Raw genomic sequence first — 17138 nt, forward strand, 5'->3', positions numbered from 1 at the left:
ATGGATGCTGCATGACTTGCTGACTTTCTCAGGCACTTTTATATTCTGCACTAGAGCCCAGCATCTACATATTTTCTTACTTACCTCCAATTTTGTATTTCATTTTAATATTGCATGAGTTGTAACAGTATGGCATTCTGGGTTTGGGTTTTACCACATGGGTAGTTTGGAACATTCAATTGTTATAATGAGGCCATCAATCTCATCCTCTCTGAAATGAAATAATTCTGAATCTGTATTGGTCAAATGACGAAAATTTACAGCTGATTAAGTCCTGGTGCATTTTGTGGACTGCATTGAGTGCAGGAAGTTTAGAAATGTTATTATTTTCAGGGGAAATTTAAGCACAAGCTTACAGATGGTTGGATCCTGCAGAGACTTTGGTGGAACATTTGGAGATAAAGATTGTGTCTGAGGTATTTTTTAGTATCCTAGTGATTTTCCACATTCTTACCTACAACTAAAGTAAATCATCTGTTGAGTAGCACCGATGATCATGAAACAAGATTAATCTACTGTTTAATACAGAATTTCTGTCTTGGTTAGATTACATTATTGCTCTTTTTCAGGTAGAGAGCTTGGTTCTGTAAATTGCAACCAATTTTGCCTAAAAAATTATTTGATATTTTACTCACTTTGAATGTGTTATTTAACTTGATTACATTTTTTTTGTCTTATAGGTTGAATGACTTGCAAAACTAAGTACATATATATCCTGGACAACAACATGTGAATGGAGTAAATTATTGTAAAGAATCCACAATTTTTTTTCTGTCACAAGTCGAGTATTGCTTGTCTGTGATCTATTACTGTGATCTATTACCAGAACTGTCATTCTGGTACAATGATTTGGAAATTGTCATTTAGAATTTTTTTAAAAAGATTCATATTTCTGTTTATTATTCTTACTCTTGGCTCTGTTGTTTGGCTGTTAATCATTTATAAAGAGGAGATCATATTGGGAGTTAAATCCAAAGAATTTTTGCAGAGATTTTGGAAGGTGGCGGAACAGGTTGAAGAATGGAAGGCATTACCAAGTTCCACAAAAATATCTCCAACTCCAAGACCTTTGCCATTGTGCCCTTTTCTAACACCATTCCTACGTGAGTATGGGGCAATTTACTCTAGAGAAGGGAGGAAATATTTGCAAACATTTCAAAATGATTTGGTTTGGAGATCTACAAGTTTATACATTTACTAATTTATGGGGAAGAATACTGTGAATGAGTATTCTTCCCCAAAAATAAAGTTCCTGAAGTGTTGCCTTCATTTAATGGGTAACAATTTGTAATTGCATACAAGAGACTGCATATGCCAGAATGAGAGGAAAGCAAGGGAATTGTTGACATTTCCAAGTCAATCCCTTCATCATCAAGATTGATTGTGGAGACGGCAGGTGGCCAGTGTAATTGAGCTTATTTAATTGGCATTATTGAAAAAGGATTTGTAGGGGGAGAGGGAGGTTGTAAATGTTCTTTGCAGCCAATGTATGTCGTCTTTGAGTTGACCTCCTGTTATAATATAAGAAATCCTGCATCTTAATTTATATGTGTGTGTAATTTGGTGCAATTATCAAGACCAGATCCAAAGTTTTATTAATTAGGATACAAATCAAAGGTGAGTAAACAAAGTTTTTGTACAGATCAGCTAAGTAGTAGCAAAAGAGTCTCAATGGATTGAATTGCCAAGCTATACTTTATGTACATTTTTCTGTGTAATCACATAAATCCTTGCAAATATGTTTGAGTGAGGAGACAAAATGTAGCATGTTCTGTATTTTTTATTAGATTTAAGTCTGTACTAATTTACAGACAATAGATTCTATTTGTTTAATTTGTAGGTTTAAAAAAAAACAATGATTCGACTGTCCAATATTGATCTCTCTGGAATCGAACTCTGTAACAAAATTTTCTCTCATCTCTCTTCTTTGAGGATATGGATACAATTTAGAAAACATTTTGATTTAATGAAATTTTCTCTAGTCCTATTTTATCTAATTATTTATTTAAACCTTTCATGAATGATGTAACTTTTAAAGAATAGTATAGATTGGGCATTAATTGTTTAAAAGATTTATTTGTGGAGGAGAGTCTCGCTTCCTTTAAGCAACTTTCAGAATAATACAGCCTACCAAATACTCATTTTCTTTGTTATCTACAGATTAGAGAGTTTTTACTATCTCATTTACATACATTTCCTGAGGACTGATAAGAATTTAATTGATGTAATTTTTAAATTACAACATTTCTATAATTGTTCAATATCTAACATTTTTGATTTGATGCTAGGAATAAGAGAGGCTCCCATCATATAAAATTTAAAAGGCTTGGGAACAGAACCTACAGCTTTCAATTCCTAAAGAAACTTGGAATGTAATTTTCAAATTTATTAATACCTCTTCTTTATGTGCCCACCGCTCTCTCTTACAATTTAAAGTAGTCCATAGGGCTCAAAAGTCCAAAGTCAAACTATGTGGTTTTTTTATATAGGTGTATCTCCTCATTGTGATAAATGCAACAATGGAGATGCTTCATTAATTCACTTGTTTTGGACATGTCAGAATCTTGAGAAATGTTGGAATGAAGTATTTCAAACTTTTTCTGCATTTTTTAAAGTTAATTTTAAACCAAATCCCCTAACTGCTTTATTTGGTATCATTGGAGAGAGTGACATAACGTTAAAGACATCTGAGTTATGTGTATTAGCTTTTATTTCTCATGGCTAGGTAGGCGGTGTTGCTCAATAGCTACGTGTCCTCATGTCATGTTTAAACTGAGAGAAGATTAGATACTCAATTTCTGATTTGAATTTAAATTTTCAAACACTGTGGGGACCTTTTTTTAATTATTTTTATAATCTTTGATTTGTTATAAAGATAGAAATGTTGACTAATGAGGTAATTTATCACTCCAATAAGAATTCTGTCTTCCCTTTCTATTTTCTGGCCAAACAACTTAGTGTATTGATATTTTATTATTAAAAAAAGGAAAATCTAAACCCACTAACAAGAAATATAATCTGTTTGATTAAAATGTGGAGTACCTTGGATGAAATGATATGATTTAAGTGCAATGTATCTTTTTGAATTTTAACATATCTATATGTACTCTATTTTTGGATGTGAAATTTCAATGTTAATAAAAATAATGAAAAACAAAAAAAAATTAAAAAAGAGAATATTGTAAACAGTCGAAATAAATAATTAAATTTGATTAAAAATTACAATTAATGTAGTTGAGAGATTGTCACGCCATTAACAAATAATGGGACAAAGGAAACTTTTTTTTTTCTTTTAGGTGGCGGAATCAATTTAAAGTTTGATGCAAATCTCACATTGGAGCAAATTGAGAAGAAGAACACAAAAGTACAGAGAGGGATGTTTGCTCCTGAGAAGTGCCAGCCAATTCAACGTATTGCTATTCTGATTCCATTTAGGAATCGGGAAAGACATCTCCTATATTTACTTGAACATTTGCATCCATTTCTACAACGGCAGCTTCTGGATTATGGGATATATGTCATTCAACAGGTACAATAGTTAAAGAGTACAGGAAAGACAGGTCTTTGTTATATTTACACAGCTATTTAACCTTTGAATTACTTTTGTGTCATCTTATATTGATGGACTTGATTTTATTACATTCAAGATTATTTTATTGCAATATATGTAAATACTCAAAAAGAATTACTCGTTCAGCACCTTTACTAAGCAGACGAAGAGAAGCAATGGAGAGCTGCTCCAGCGACATCAAGTGTCCAAGCATCCTGCCATCTCTTCTGATGTCATAGTCCTATTCCAACTATGAAACCAAGCTTCAGATATCCAAGTTCCCCTTCTCTTCTGGTTCCAAACCCCTGATACGATTAGGAAGCTGTCAGCATCCAAGGTCCTTCAGTAGCCTTGCTCACCCTTGGTACCCTTCTAAATCCCAGTTGCAATACCTGATTCCCGCCAGCTAATGTCCAGCAGTCCGCAGCCTGATGCAAGTCCTTCACCCGCTGAGCCCTCGATCCTGTTTGGATCCTCTCCTAGGCTTCTACTTCCTGATATCTCTGCTTTGGTACCTGCACTAGTTGCTTGTTCCACTGGAGAACACTTCCCCCATGGTGTAGGGTGCCAATTGTTGGTACTGTTGTCTTGGATGCATACGTCAATAGGCCGTTGATTGGGGAAGAAAAAATGCCACCAGTTCAGATGTACAGATTGTTTAAAAATGCACTGGGCCACCGCCTGACAACCAAGCAGTAGGATCCCGTGGAGGAGTGTCTCCACTCCCTGTGCTCTTCCTGGGTTTGTGGCAGTGCTGCCTTTACTGCAGCAGGGCTACTTTCTAACCAGATTTGACATGAATTAATTTCCAAATAGTTTCTCTTGCTGAATATATATCCAGAAATGTTTCCTTTAAATGAAAAAAACTTTTTCTCCTGGAGATGTGTTGACCTGTTTATGGAAAGGGATGAAATTGTTCCTTTTATTTTGTTCTTTGTTGATTGTACCTACTGTTCAGTTGCTCATTTGTTATCTCTCTCTATCTGAATTGCTTCTTCCCATCTTCCTTCATTTTCCAAATCCATTCCTTATTTTTTTAAGACAATTGTTTTTATATTTGTGTTGAATACTACTTTGTAATGGTCTTTCTTTTCAACTCAAATGCCATCTATTAATATACCTGTGGATCTTGATGTACACCCTTGAATTTTAATTCTGTTCAAAAAAATGCTGCTCACTTAGATGATTAACATAAATTATCTGAAGACCTTAATGAGAATTTGTGCTAAATCTCTCAAAATCTTTAAAACATTGGCTCAGTTTTTATAAATTGGAGAAGCCTGCTGGTAGAGAAAAAATAGCAGCGCTGCCGGAATTGCTGCAAAGGCAATACTGCCTCTGGTGCAGAAATGCAGAGAGCGAGGAGAGGAGACACAGCGCTCCCTTGTACGGTTCTGCTGACAGCTCCCTACAGGCTTTAACGGCCTGTTATAGGTGATGACAGTGGTTTAAAATCCTGCGACTTCGGGGTCTGGACCCAAAATGGTAGCACCTATACTCGGCAGCAGCCTCAATGGGTTTCAGAATTCAGAGAAGCAGAGGACTAGCTCAGGGCACCAGAAAACAGAGACCACCCGCAATTTGAGAAGGAAAAGTAGAGGAGATGACCTGACAGACAATGACCATGGTGGCGATTAATGAGGGGATCTGGGGCTGAAGAACAGATAGGCAGCAGGCTGTTAGTGACTCAAGGTGAGGAACCAATGCAGGCTCCTGGCAACTGAGGTCAAAGGACTCATGCTAGACTATGGACTACTGGAGACTGACTGAAGTTATCAAAGCAGGGATGCAAAAGGTACCAAGAACGCTGAAGGATTCCTGATCGTGTCGGAGGTTTGGATCTGGAGGTCGGGTTGCCGATGATTTGGATTGAAGTCTGTGTGGGGGCAGGAGTGCTGGAGGCAATTCCACAGTAACTGGAGGGAGGGGGGGTCCTCTCTTTTGCTTCTCTTTCTCTGACTGTAAGAGGTTCCTAGCAATTTCTGCTGACGGTGAATCTATCTGCCTTACTGCAGATTAATATAAATTTCATGTAATATTACACCTGTTTATTACATAACAGTAAAGGAATCTTGAACTTGGTAGGAATATGGAAGACCTATTTTTAATGGTTTTTTTATAAGAGATCCTGGTGCAAATGGCACATGTTGATTGCCTTTTGCTCCTTCAGGCTGGTAACGATCTATTCAATCGAGCAAAGCTATTCAACGTGGGTTTCCTGGAAGCAATGAAGGAGCGCAAGTGGGATTGCTTCATTTTTCATGATGTTGATCTCATACCAGAGAACGACTTCAATCTGTACCATTGTGATTATCAGCCAAAACATTTTGTTGTGGGCCGAAATTCAACTGGATACAAGTAGGTGAAATTGCTTAACTTCACTTTTGCACAAGATGATAGTTGAATCCAAGTCAAAATGAAAAATAAACACTTTCGATTCAGCATACTAATTTGGTGAAACCCAGATTGCAAAATTATATTAGGGTTAAATAAGAGTATTTTAAGCTTTGAACAGTTATGAAATTAATCGGTGAGAAAAATAGTTTGGAGTTGGGGACTTTGGACCAGCAAATCTGAGCTGACCATCAACAATAATTTTAATCCAATTTTTTTATTATTCACACCAAGTCGCATAAGTTCAACCATTCATCAATGCGCAAGGGGCAATTGTCAGTGTTAATCCACCTACCAACTCGTAGGTTTTTGGAAGGTGGGAGGAAAGTGGAAAAAACCCCAGAGTCTCACAGGATTGGTGTTGAAAAAATATTGCAGTAGTTGATTTCAAGTTAATAATGTACATTGGCTGAGAGTTGAGAATTACATAATTGTAAGTTTGATCATATGCAACAGTTGTGCAAGTTTATAAAAGTTGCACAACATTCAAACATCTAAATTGTACTGAACAAAATGCTTTCAATTTGGGGAAGAGTGAAATTGCAGACCCTGGTGTTGCTCTATCAGTATGCCTTAAAATATAGCAAAAGCCAGCCACTACTGCAATGCCGACTGTCGGTTGTTGTGGAAATTGGCATGCTGAATCCCAGGCTCATCCATTGGTGGGTGGACAGAATGAAGTTGGGGTGATGTAGGGGAGCGGAATGCAGAGCACTCTGGCAGATTCAAAAGAAACTGATAAAAGTTGTGGTGATTGATGGTTGAGTGTGGTTCTCTGTTTTGTCCCAAGGCCTTTTTATAGTTAAAAAAAGTGAATGTAAAGGCAGATGTTCTCCACCTTTACATCGCTTCACTTATCTTGAAGATGGCTCCGAGGGCAGATTTAGGAGGCGAACTCCGATCCACCCCAGGGGATACACTCAGAGTTGGAGCGACCTCGCGCTACCTCCTCCGTGAAGGCAATGCCGCTGAAAGCGGCTGCAAAGGGACAGGTTAATGACGTTGTCAGCCTGCAACCAAGAAGCATGATTTTTAATATCATATAGTTAATACAGCTAATTATGTTGCGCAGGAGATCTGCCTGAGTCCTAAGACTGCTTGAACAGATCTCCACCAGCATTCATACCTGCTCTTCGGTCACCATTTTGGGTATAGGCCGCTTTTCCTTCTCAACACATATTTGACATCACGGCGATGGGCAGTGCTTCTGCACCACTCGCCCTGCCTCCCTCAGTTCCAGAAGATGGCTCCTAATGCTGCTGAGATGAAAGCAATGCTGGATCAACCTTATAGGCCTTCTCCATAAAAAAGGTAATATCACCTTTTTATTCATTGATCTGCCTTTAATATGACTTTGCACCATTTTTTTTAAAAAAAGCCTCTAGTCTCAGAAAATCATGGCTGGCTGAGGCACTGGACTTAAGAAATATGTCCTGAAGAATACCTGACAACAGCTCATCATCTCTACTACATTTCCTTATGAAAGAGGCCACTTCATCCCATTGAGCCTCTGCCTGCTTTCAATGCATTTCCATTGTCCATTAATTTTCTCTGTAATCTATTCTCACCTTTATACATCATCTTCAGTACCTTTTGCAAGTTCTAATTGTATAAGGTTTACTTCAGGATGTGCCATCTTGTGGGGTTCACACTATTTAAAGTGAACAATGCATTGCAGTTTTGGTGTCAAAATCAGTAACTTTTAGGAGCTTAAATTCCTCCTTAACCACTTTAGAGTGTACTATGTAGGAATTACACTATGTTCCACTGATGGTTCATGTGTAGTTGACCAGGTGATGTGTAGTATGTGGAATGGTCCACTCTTTCTACTATTTCTTTCAGGCTTCTATTCTTAATACTGTCACAAATGCTCGTGTTTATTGGCAAGACATTCCACATCAGACTCCCAAAACAGACCAGACAGGCCTATTCCAGATTTATGATGTGTTGAAAACCTCTCTAAAGGAATGCAACGTCCTCTTTCTTCAAATAGGTTTTCAGTCAATCCTTGAATCTTTAACCATATCTCTCTAGTCTGTTGTGGGATCAGATGTTGAACATCTAAGCAATGTGACCTGCTTAAAGAGACCTATGAAATGCAGAGATAGAAAATTTACTCCACAGGTTAGACCAAGCCTAATGGAGAGTGGAAAAATAAGTTAGTGTGACACAGATAGATGACTGAAAGCAGAAATAATTTCACATCTTCTCTGTGTCTCCGTGTATCAATCAGATAAATTACTCAACAGCTTATCCTTACAGCAACCCTTGCCTTGTCCCCTTGCACATTCTCTTTATTCTATCCAATCCAACTTCACCTTCTGCAACGTGGAAGGTTATTTCTCCAAGAATCCTGATTTTGTACACAATATTCCAGCAGGATGTCTATATCTTGTGCTCAAATCCTTTTAGAATAAAGGACAGTTCTCTTTACCATAATTGTTTGCTATAGGTCATAAACATCTGAGTCTCCAGCACCGATCTGTAAGGCAAAGCATCTCACCCTAATCATAACCTATTTATTCCTTTCCTTTACCTTCTGTTCATCACCAGTCTACAGGGAAGCCATTGCATACCTCCTAATCACGTGATTTTTAAATTTAAATCTCTTAGGTGGCACCTTATTTAAGGCTTCAATGCCCAAGAATACCACAGTATTAAAGAACATCCTCCACTGCCCACACATCTGCTCTGGCTTCCTCTACCCCCATGTGCATCAAAGTCAGAATTCTGCTTATCTTCACCGACCACCCTTCCAGTCTCTGCATCCAGCACAAGTTATTCTCTCTGCTACCTTTGGGGAGAAGGTGAAAAAGCTTGAAATCCAGCACCTACAGGTTCAAGTGCAATACACACCCATGCAGGAGAAACTCAGCAGGTCACACAGCATCAAAAAGAAGTAAAGGATGACCAAAGTTTTGGGCCTGAGCCCTTTGTAAAATATGAACATAGACGGGCATCTGAATAAAAGCTGGTGAGAGAAGAGGTGGGAGGAAAGGGCAGGATGGTGGCGGGCGGTGGTAGTTGGTGGGGAAAGTGTAGCTTGATAGATGAGGTCATCACTGTATAGAAATGGGAGGGTAGAAGAGAAAACTGATAGCGGGAGGGGTTAGCTCTCTAAATGGAGAAGGAAGGGAAGAGGTGGGGAGCTGGAAGAAAGAAGACCAGGATGGGGAAAGGGAGAGACTCTGGACAGGGTTTAACAAATTTAAATGCTGTTTGGTTGGAGAGTGGCCAGACAGAATATGGAGTGTTGTTCCTCCAATTTGTGGGTAGCCTCAGTTTTGGAAGTGCATGAAAATCTGGATAGACTAGTTGCAGTGGGAATGTTGTGTGGAATTAAAATGTTTGGCCACTGGGAGGTCCCCTTTATTGCAGTGGAAAGAGCAAAGGTGTTCAATGAAATGATCTTCAGTCTGTGACTGGTCTCTCTGATGTGGAAGAGGCCATAATGGGAATACAGGATACAGTAGAAGACCCCTGCAGATTCACAATTGAGGTGTTGCTTCATTTGGAAAAACTGAAAGGGGGCCCCAGTGGTGGTGAGGGAGGAGGTTTGGGTGCAAATGTAGCATTTCTTGTGGTCACAGTAATAGGTACTGAGAGGATGATAAGTGGGAAGGGATGACAAAGGAGTTCTGGAGAGAGTATTTCCCGAGGATAGGGCAAGATGTGCTGGGTGGTGGGGTCACATTGTAGGTGGTGGAAATTGCAGAAGACAATATATTGAATGTAGAGGCTGATAGGATGTTAGGTTGGCACAGGGAAAATCATGTCATTGCTCGGTCTCGAGGCAGAGGGGGCCAGAACATATGTGCAGGATATGGAGGAGATTTATGAAAGGGTAGAGTTGATGGGAGTAAAGGGGAAGGTATTGCGTCTGCAATGGCAGTGTTTGGAATAAAAAGATGTCTATGCGGTGCAAGGGTGAACCAGTAGCTGACTTTATTACTTTAATTTCTTGCACTGCGCATAAGGGAACACCCAATTTCAGTGATGTGTGCGCCAGCTTCTGGAAGTGATGTCAGAGTGTCGCAGCGTCACTTTCTAGCTGGTGGTGCACCACCCAGAAATGGGGAGTTCCCCTGGGAAACACGTCAACCGCGGGCTTCTCCTTGGGAGTGAAGGGGTCTGGCGCCATCTTGAGTTGGCCCACTACACCCACCACCCCCTCCCCCTCGGGCGGACTGTAGACCTTGTGGATCGAAAACCCACCATCACCAGGTCATGGGTAGGATGGGTCTGGGAAACCCTGTGGATACGTCACACAGTAGAATGGGCCGCCTGGTGAGGGGAAAAAGTCGCTGACCTTCAGTCTGGTAGGGCTGGACATCCGCGTCCTCCGCCTGGTCCTTGGCCAGCTGAGCGATGTTGAGCTCTCCCTGAGCTTGCAGCAATCATGGGTCTGGATAGTGTGTTAGCCACCACATTGGACTTGCCTGCGACATGGCGAATGTCCATGGTATTCTCCGAGATGTAGGAGAGGTGACGCTGCTGCCTCGCTGACCGCGGGTCTGAGACCTTGCTGAGTGCATAGGTGAGTGATTTGTGGTCTGTGTAGGCGGTGAAAACCCTTCTCTCTAACATGTACCTGAGGTGTCATATCGCCAGGTACAGGGCCAACAGCTCGCGGTCGAATGCGGTGTATTTGAGCTCTGGCATCCGGAGGTGTTTACTGAAGAAGGCAAGAGGATGCCAGTGCTTGTCAACTCATTGCTCCAGCACTGCTCTGTCCGACACATCTGTTGTAAGGGCCGGGGGGAGTTTGAGTCTGGATGTGCCAGGACTGTGCCCCGCGCCAATGCCGCTTTCGTGGTCTGGAACACTTCATTGGTGTTCGGAGTCCACTGGATCATCTTGTTGCTGAGCTTTATGAGGTTGAACAGGGGCTGCATGAAGATGGCCACTCCTGGCAGGAAGTGATGATAGAAGTTTACCATCCCCAGGAACTGCTGCTTTAATCGTGCTCAGTTTGCGAAAGTTCTGATATCCTCTACCTTGTCCGGCAGTGGCATGACTCCCTCTAGGTTGATGTGGTATCCCAGGAATTTTATTGTCTTGAGGCTGAATTGGCACTTAATTGGGTTCACCATGAGTCTGAACTGCTGCAGCCTGTTGAAAAGGCGGGTCAGGTGCATCCTGTGTGTACTGGCGTCGGGGCTGACGATGAGGATGTCGTCCAGGTAGACGAAGATGAAGTTGAGGTTCCTACCGACCACATCCATCAGTCGCTGGAACATCTGGGCTGCCTTCTTCAGTCTGAAGGGCATCTGTATGAACTTGAAAAGGCCGAAGGTGTGATGATGGCTATTTTTGGGACATCGCTGGGATGCACCGGGATCTGGTGGTACCCTTTGACAGGGTCTACTTTGGAAAAGATTTGGCTGCCCTGCAGCCTTGTAGTGAAGTCCTGGACATGTGGGATAGGGTACCTGTCTGGGACTGTTGCATTATTCAGCTGCCTGTAATCGCCACACGGGTGCCAACCGCCGTAGCTTTTCTGTACCATGTGGAATGGGAAGGTCCAGGAGCTGTTTGAATGATGGATGATCCCCAGCTCCTCCATGGCAGTGAACTCAGCCTTTGTTTGTTGGAGTTTGTCCTGTGAGAGGCGCCAGACCCATGCGTGCACTGAAGGCCTGGCAGTCTCGATGTGGTGCTCCACACCATGTGACAGCTTAGTGTCGTGGAAATTGTGTATTAGGGCCGGGTACTTGGTCAGTAATTGGGCATACTCATCTTGGCCCAGGGCATGGATTTCTCATGGCAGAAAAGGGCACTGCTGCATGGTGAAGGGGAATGACTGAAAAGTGGTAGCATTCACCAAACGGCATCTCGTCACATCCACCAAAAGTTCACATGCCCGAAGGAAGTCTGCTCCGAGTAGGGCCTGTCCCATGGCCGCGATTGTGCACTTCCAGTGGAAAACCGTGTCTGCTGCATGGATAGTGACTAGGCAGCTTTGTAGCTCGGGATGGAGGAACTATTTGCCACTTGCAGTAGGAGGCCCTTGGGGTTGTTTGATCTCAAAATACGTCAGGGGATGAGGCTTATCTCTGCACCCATGTCAATTAGGAAGTCCCTCTTCGTTTGTTGGTCCTTGAGGTAGAGTAGGCCTTTAAGAGCACCAACCGCCAAGGCCACTATCAGCGGCCAGCCTGCCCGTTTTCTGTCGCCGTGTTTAGTTTAGTGGTGGGGTAGGAGGATGGGGAAGTGGGTGCACCGCTGGGCGTTTCAGCCCCATCTGCAGTGATAGAAACAGTATTTGTTTTGTTTCTCTGGGCGCCCATTGTGTTGTGGTTGTGCCGCAGCTACTGCTGAGGAGCCCATCAGGGTTGTTGAGGCAGCGACATCACCAGCATGGATGGAGCTCTGCTATGGGGTGTGGAAAAGTCTGTCTGCTTCTTTGGCTACCAGGTGCAGGATGCTGAAATCCATGTCGGAAACCGCTAAGGAGATGTGTACCAGCAGCTTGGAAAGGAACAGGGCCTCAAAAAGGAAACAGTCTGTGTGTCGTCCGCCAGGGCCACCATTTCGTGCATAAGCTCAGAGGGGTTCCTATCACCCAGGCCTTGCATATTTAGGATGCAAATGGCACATTCATGCTTGCTAAGTTCCAGGGAATTGAGGAGGAAATGCCAGAATTGCTAGTACTTGTGCTCCATGGTAGAGTTCTCCATGAAGGAGCTTACTTTGGCTGTGGTGGTGGTGTCCAGAGTGCTGACAATGTGCCAGAACTTGGTGTTCTCTGAGACCATGTCTCTGATGTGAAACTCTGACTTAGCCAGTTCCTGGGCTGGTTTGTCCAGAAGGGCAGCAAATGCACGCCTACCATGTTGGACATAGCTGCTGTGACTGAAGTGGTAGCAGTGTCCTGCATCTTGTTGCATTTGATAAGGGTTCCAAAACGTTGGAACCGTTGGGGTCACCACTGTAGCATCTGCTATGGCAGCTCTATGGAATAAAAAGATGCCCACACGGTGCAAGGTTGAACCAGTAACTGACTTTATTATTTGAATTCCTCGCACTGTGCATAAGGGGACACCCACTTCTGGTGACGTGTGCGCCGGCTTCCGAAAGTGACATCAGCGCATCGCGGCATCACTCTCTGGCCGGTGGTGTGCCACCCAGAAGCAGGGAGTTCCCCTGGACAACATGTGGCATCGACATTGGCTTTTCCTCGGAAGTGAAGGGGGACCTACGCCATCTTGAGTCGGCCGACTGGGGCGGGGATTCGGCTTATCTAATCGCACAGTCACTCAACCCACTACAAAGGCTTTTTTTTTTGAAGATCACAAGGTAACAAAATACAGGAACGGATGTAAGCAATTCGGCCCATCAAGTCTGCTCCACCGTGATTAGACTGAATTAAACTACTCAATTGATAAACACCATTTTCAAATCTAGTTCCATGAAGAAGGAGGACATTCTCACATTTACTTCCAAGAAGAAGGAGGACATTTCAGATGTTCTGCAATGGACCTTATCCTGGAAGCACATGCAAGAGAGGTGGAGGAATTAAGAGAAAGGAATAGAATCCTTACAGGGGACAGGGTGCGAAGCAGTGTAGCCAAGGTAACTGAGAATTGCTAGGTTTGTAGAAAATATCTGTCGAGAGTTTGTTTCCCGAGATGGAGACAGAGAGATCATGAAAGGAAAGAGCATTGTCAGAGATGACCAAGTGGATTTGAGGCCAAGGATAAAGTTGATGAGCTCATCATGGGTGTATGAGGCAGCACCAATGTTGTTGTTGAAGTAGCAGAGGAAGAGCTGAGGAGCCTTACATGTGTAGGCTTCTAGCAAGGATTGCACCACATATCCAACAAATAAGCAGGCATAGGTGATAGTCATGTGGGTACTCATAGCTACCCCTTTGATTTGGAGAAGGTGAGAGAGCCAGGTTGTGGAGGGTGGTGATGAAGGGGAGCTAGTTGTGTCTGTTGTTGAAAAAGGCTTTGTGGCTTTCAGTATTGTGATGGAGGTGTATAGAGATTGGACATGCATGGCCAAAAAGAGGCAGGTGAGACAGGGCACGAGATGTTGCTGAAGTGATGGAGGACATCTGAGATATTGTGGATGCAGGGACAGACCAGAGGGAAAAAATTGAGTTGCGGTGAGATAACAGCAATTTTCTGGCACATGAGCATGCGGAAACAATGGGACTACCATGTCAATTGGGTCTCTGGATCTTGGGGAGGAGATAGAACCAGGCAGCGTGCGGTTGGTAAGCAATGGAGTTATAAGCTGTGTAGGAAGGAGATAACTGGATGTGATGAGGTTATTGTTGGTACATGCAGTGGTGGCTTGATTTCCAAAGAATAAAAGTGTTATTCCTCATATCCTGATTGATATTTATTCCTTTCATCATCATGGGAGCACTTCCCTTGTCATTATTTGTTTGTTGAATTTGGCTGTGTTGACATTAGTTACCACATTTCCCACTTTAGAACAGAAATTACTGGTCAATAAGACAGCACTGACTGTGAAATGCCTTTTGGGAAGGTATGAAACTGTTGTGGAAGGTTCAAAGTTATGCCAGGACATAATTTAAATATGAGGACTTTATTCTGAACAGTTCTTAAAAAGGGGTTCATTCAATGTGTATTTTGAAGGAAAAAACTGTATTCTGCAAAATAGTTACATTTGATCCTTTAGTAGGAGGGATAGTTTAACGAATGTTGGAAGTTTGTTACTACTTTTGAGTTCAAAACAAAAAAGCTAAAATACCACTTCATGTGCCCTTTCCAGAATTAAATGATTCATTTAAACTTCTATTTTATGTTTCTCTGATGCAGAGAATTGCATGACCAATGATCTAGCAATGGCTACCTCTTTTCCACCAGAGCTATTGAGTGTATTTTTGACTGTCAGTCAGGGGATCATAACCCTAACTTTACGTTCACCACAATTAAATATCCATTTTTGAGAGATCCCCTGACAAATTTAGTCAGAGAAAAGTTGCATAATTTCTCAGAAGTGATCTTGATTTGGCTGGAGTTTTTTGAGAATATTCAGAATCCAATTGCAGTGCAGGGATCTTGTGTTGTGATAAATTTAATTTGATCTATCTGCATATTACTTACTTATTTTATCCTTAACTTTTTGCATCAGTGACAAAATTAATTAATTTTCATTTATGACCTTTGGCTGTCTATTAACTGAATTGAAAATACTCTCAGGTATTATTTTTTGACCTTCTAGCTTCTTTGGGAAATATTTAGTTTTCCTTTGTATATCTCTAAGGAACCTGGACATTTATTTCATTGCATGAGCCAATAACGTGATAACTTTAAACAGTCAGAGATTTTTAAAACTGAAAAGTTTTCTTTCATAGAATCTTAGCTACAGAATATTTCAGCATTCATCCTGCAGGATTCTTTCATCTCAAATCCAGAACTAGTGACAGAATGTAGAAAAATAATTTACAAGATATAATTTATAAATGCTTTCTTATTTTGTCCCTCCCCCCCCAAAAAAATGCCAGGTTGATATACAAATTTAATTTTGGTGGAGTAACCGGAATGATGACACAGCAGTTCATGAAAGTCAATGGGTTTTCCAACCGTTATTGGGGCTGGGGAGGAGAGGACGATGATCTTCTGATAAGGTAGGTTGTTGAATCTGCAACTTGAAAACTGTAGAAATAGATGAATGTTTCCAACCTATACAAGTTACGTCCACCCACACATAGGACCAAAATTTTTTTAAAAACTTTATTAAAACTACTGTACAAGTTCTTATTTTTTATTAAAAGTACTGCATACAGTGGTCCCCACTCCCGTTGCCAGCCCGAGGTCCCTGTTCTCTGCGGCAGCCCAAGGTCCCCATTCCTCGATTTACGACCAACCAATTACAACCAATGCTTTGGTCCCCATTATGGTTGTAAGTCAGGACTACCTTTATTGGTTTTCCTGCTAACTTGCAAGTTCATGTGCATTTTTAAATATGCATCACCAAAATCATATTCCTGAATTGTATGTGTCAATGGCTATCTACTTAAATCACTTAAGACAGCACCTTATTTAATTGAGCATGGGGTTTGATTTTCTTTACCATTGATTTTTCTCAATGCCATGCATATCAAACTGAGCTATATTAATTGTGATATACCAAATCCAAAGATTATCTGATACCAAATCCTTTACATGTTACAGCTTCATTTAATTTCTTGCAGCTGTTAGCTGATTAATTAAATGACCATTTGTCATTCCCATTATTACAGTACAATAAAGGAGAGAGTAGGCCAATCTCTCTGGCCTGTTGGAGTCAGAGGCAGTTAAAATTATAGCAAGTGAGCCAAAAGCAGAGGCATATTGTAATTATTTAAAATCTGCCTTTACGTTAGAGGAAATTACATTTGTTGAGGTATTTGATGGGACCTAAGAGAAGAATGATAATGACGGTCTTGATGCAATTAATATCACTAAAGGGAGCATACATTAGAAAAAAAATCAAGGAAACTAAAACCAAGTCATAACTTGCTGAGTGGGTGATGCATGACAAAAGGCTGTATATATCCAGATTTCAAAAAGGTTTTAATAAGGTATCACAAAATAAGTTTCTACACATGAGCATAGGAGTAACATTTTAAATTGAATGGAGGATTGATTAAAGGACAGAAAACAGTAGAAATTAATGTATTTTTTAAAAATTAGTAGCTCGTTACTGGTTGGTAACTGCAGGAATTTGTGCTGGTCCCACATCCATACAAGGCTTGTGTTATATAGTCAGAATAATGTGAACTATTTTGTCACAGCGTAAGAATACACCCTTCTCACTGTAGTAACTATGGTGCCCCACTGTGTGGCATATGAATGAGTGTGTGTGTGAACAGTTTCCTTAGATGGTGGAAGGCATGAGTAAGTAAAGTCTTTTCTGTTAATGAAATTTCCCACCTCTAAGTTATTTAAGAAGCTTCCCAAGTAACTCGAGAGACATAACAGCTTGTATGAATCCTCTGTGGCAGAAACTGTACGAAATGTGTATGAATACATAGCAGTGCACCACAGAGACAGGTCCTTCATCCCAAAGTCAGTGCCAATCATGATGCCAAATGAAACTAATTTCATTGCCTGTACATGGTCTGTATCCTTCTGTTTCCTGGCCATTTATGTGTTTCCAAAAGCTTCTTCGACATTGCTATCATTCCCACACCACACATTCCAGTACCTACTGCTCTGTGTATTTTGAAAAC

At 41.3% G+C, this 17138-nt stretch overlaps 1 protein-coding gene across 4 annotated transcripts in view; it reads left to right on the plus strand.

The window, feature by feature from the left end:
• LOC138738885 (beta-1,4-galactosyltransferase 4-like) overlaps positions 1–17138 on the plus strand; it is a 50744-nt gene that overhangs the window by 27013 nt on the left and 6593 nt on the right. For 3 of the 4 annotated variants that reach the window (XM_069890020.1, XM_069890019.1, XM_069890018.1), the window contains 4 exons: positions 681–1103; positions 3297–3529; positions 5721–5908; positions 15429–15551. In XM_069890020.1, coding sequence (XP_069746121.1) covers positions 845–1103; positions 3297–3529; positions 5721–5908; positions 15429–15551 — 803 coding nt within the window. In that variant the 5' untranslated portion in view covers positions 681–844. Of the gene's footprint in view, positions 1–333; positions 417–680; positions 1104–3296; positions 3530–5720; positions 5909–15428; positions 15552–17138 lie in introns of those variants that run through there. The other variant, XM_069890021.1, reaches the window with a different exon arrangement.

Source organism: Narcine bancroftii, chromosome 7 (assembly GCF_036971445.1).
Source record: "Narcine bancroftii isolate sNarBan1 chromosome 7, sNarBan1.hap1, whole genome shotgun sequence".
Taxonomy (NCBI): domain Eukaryota; kingdom Metazoa; phylum Chordata; class Chondrichthyes; order Torpediniformes; family Narcinidae; genus Narcine; species Narcine bancroftii.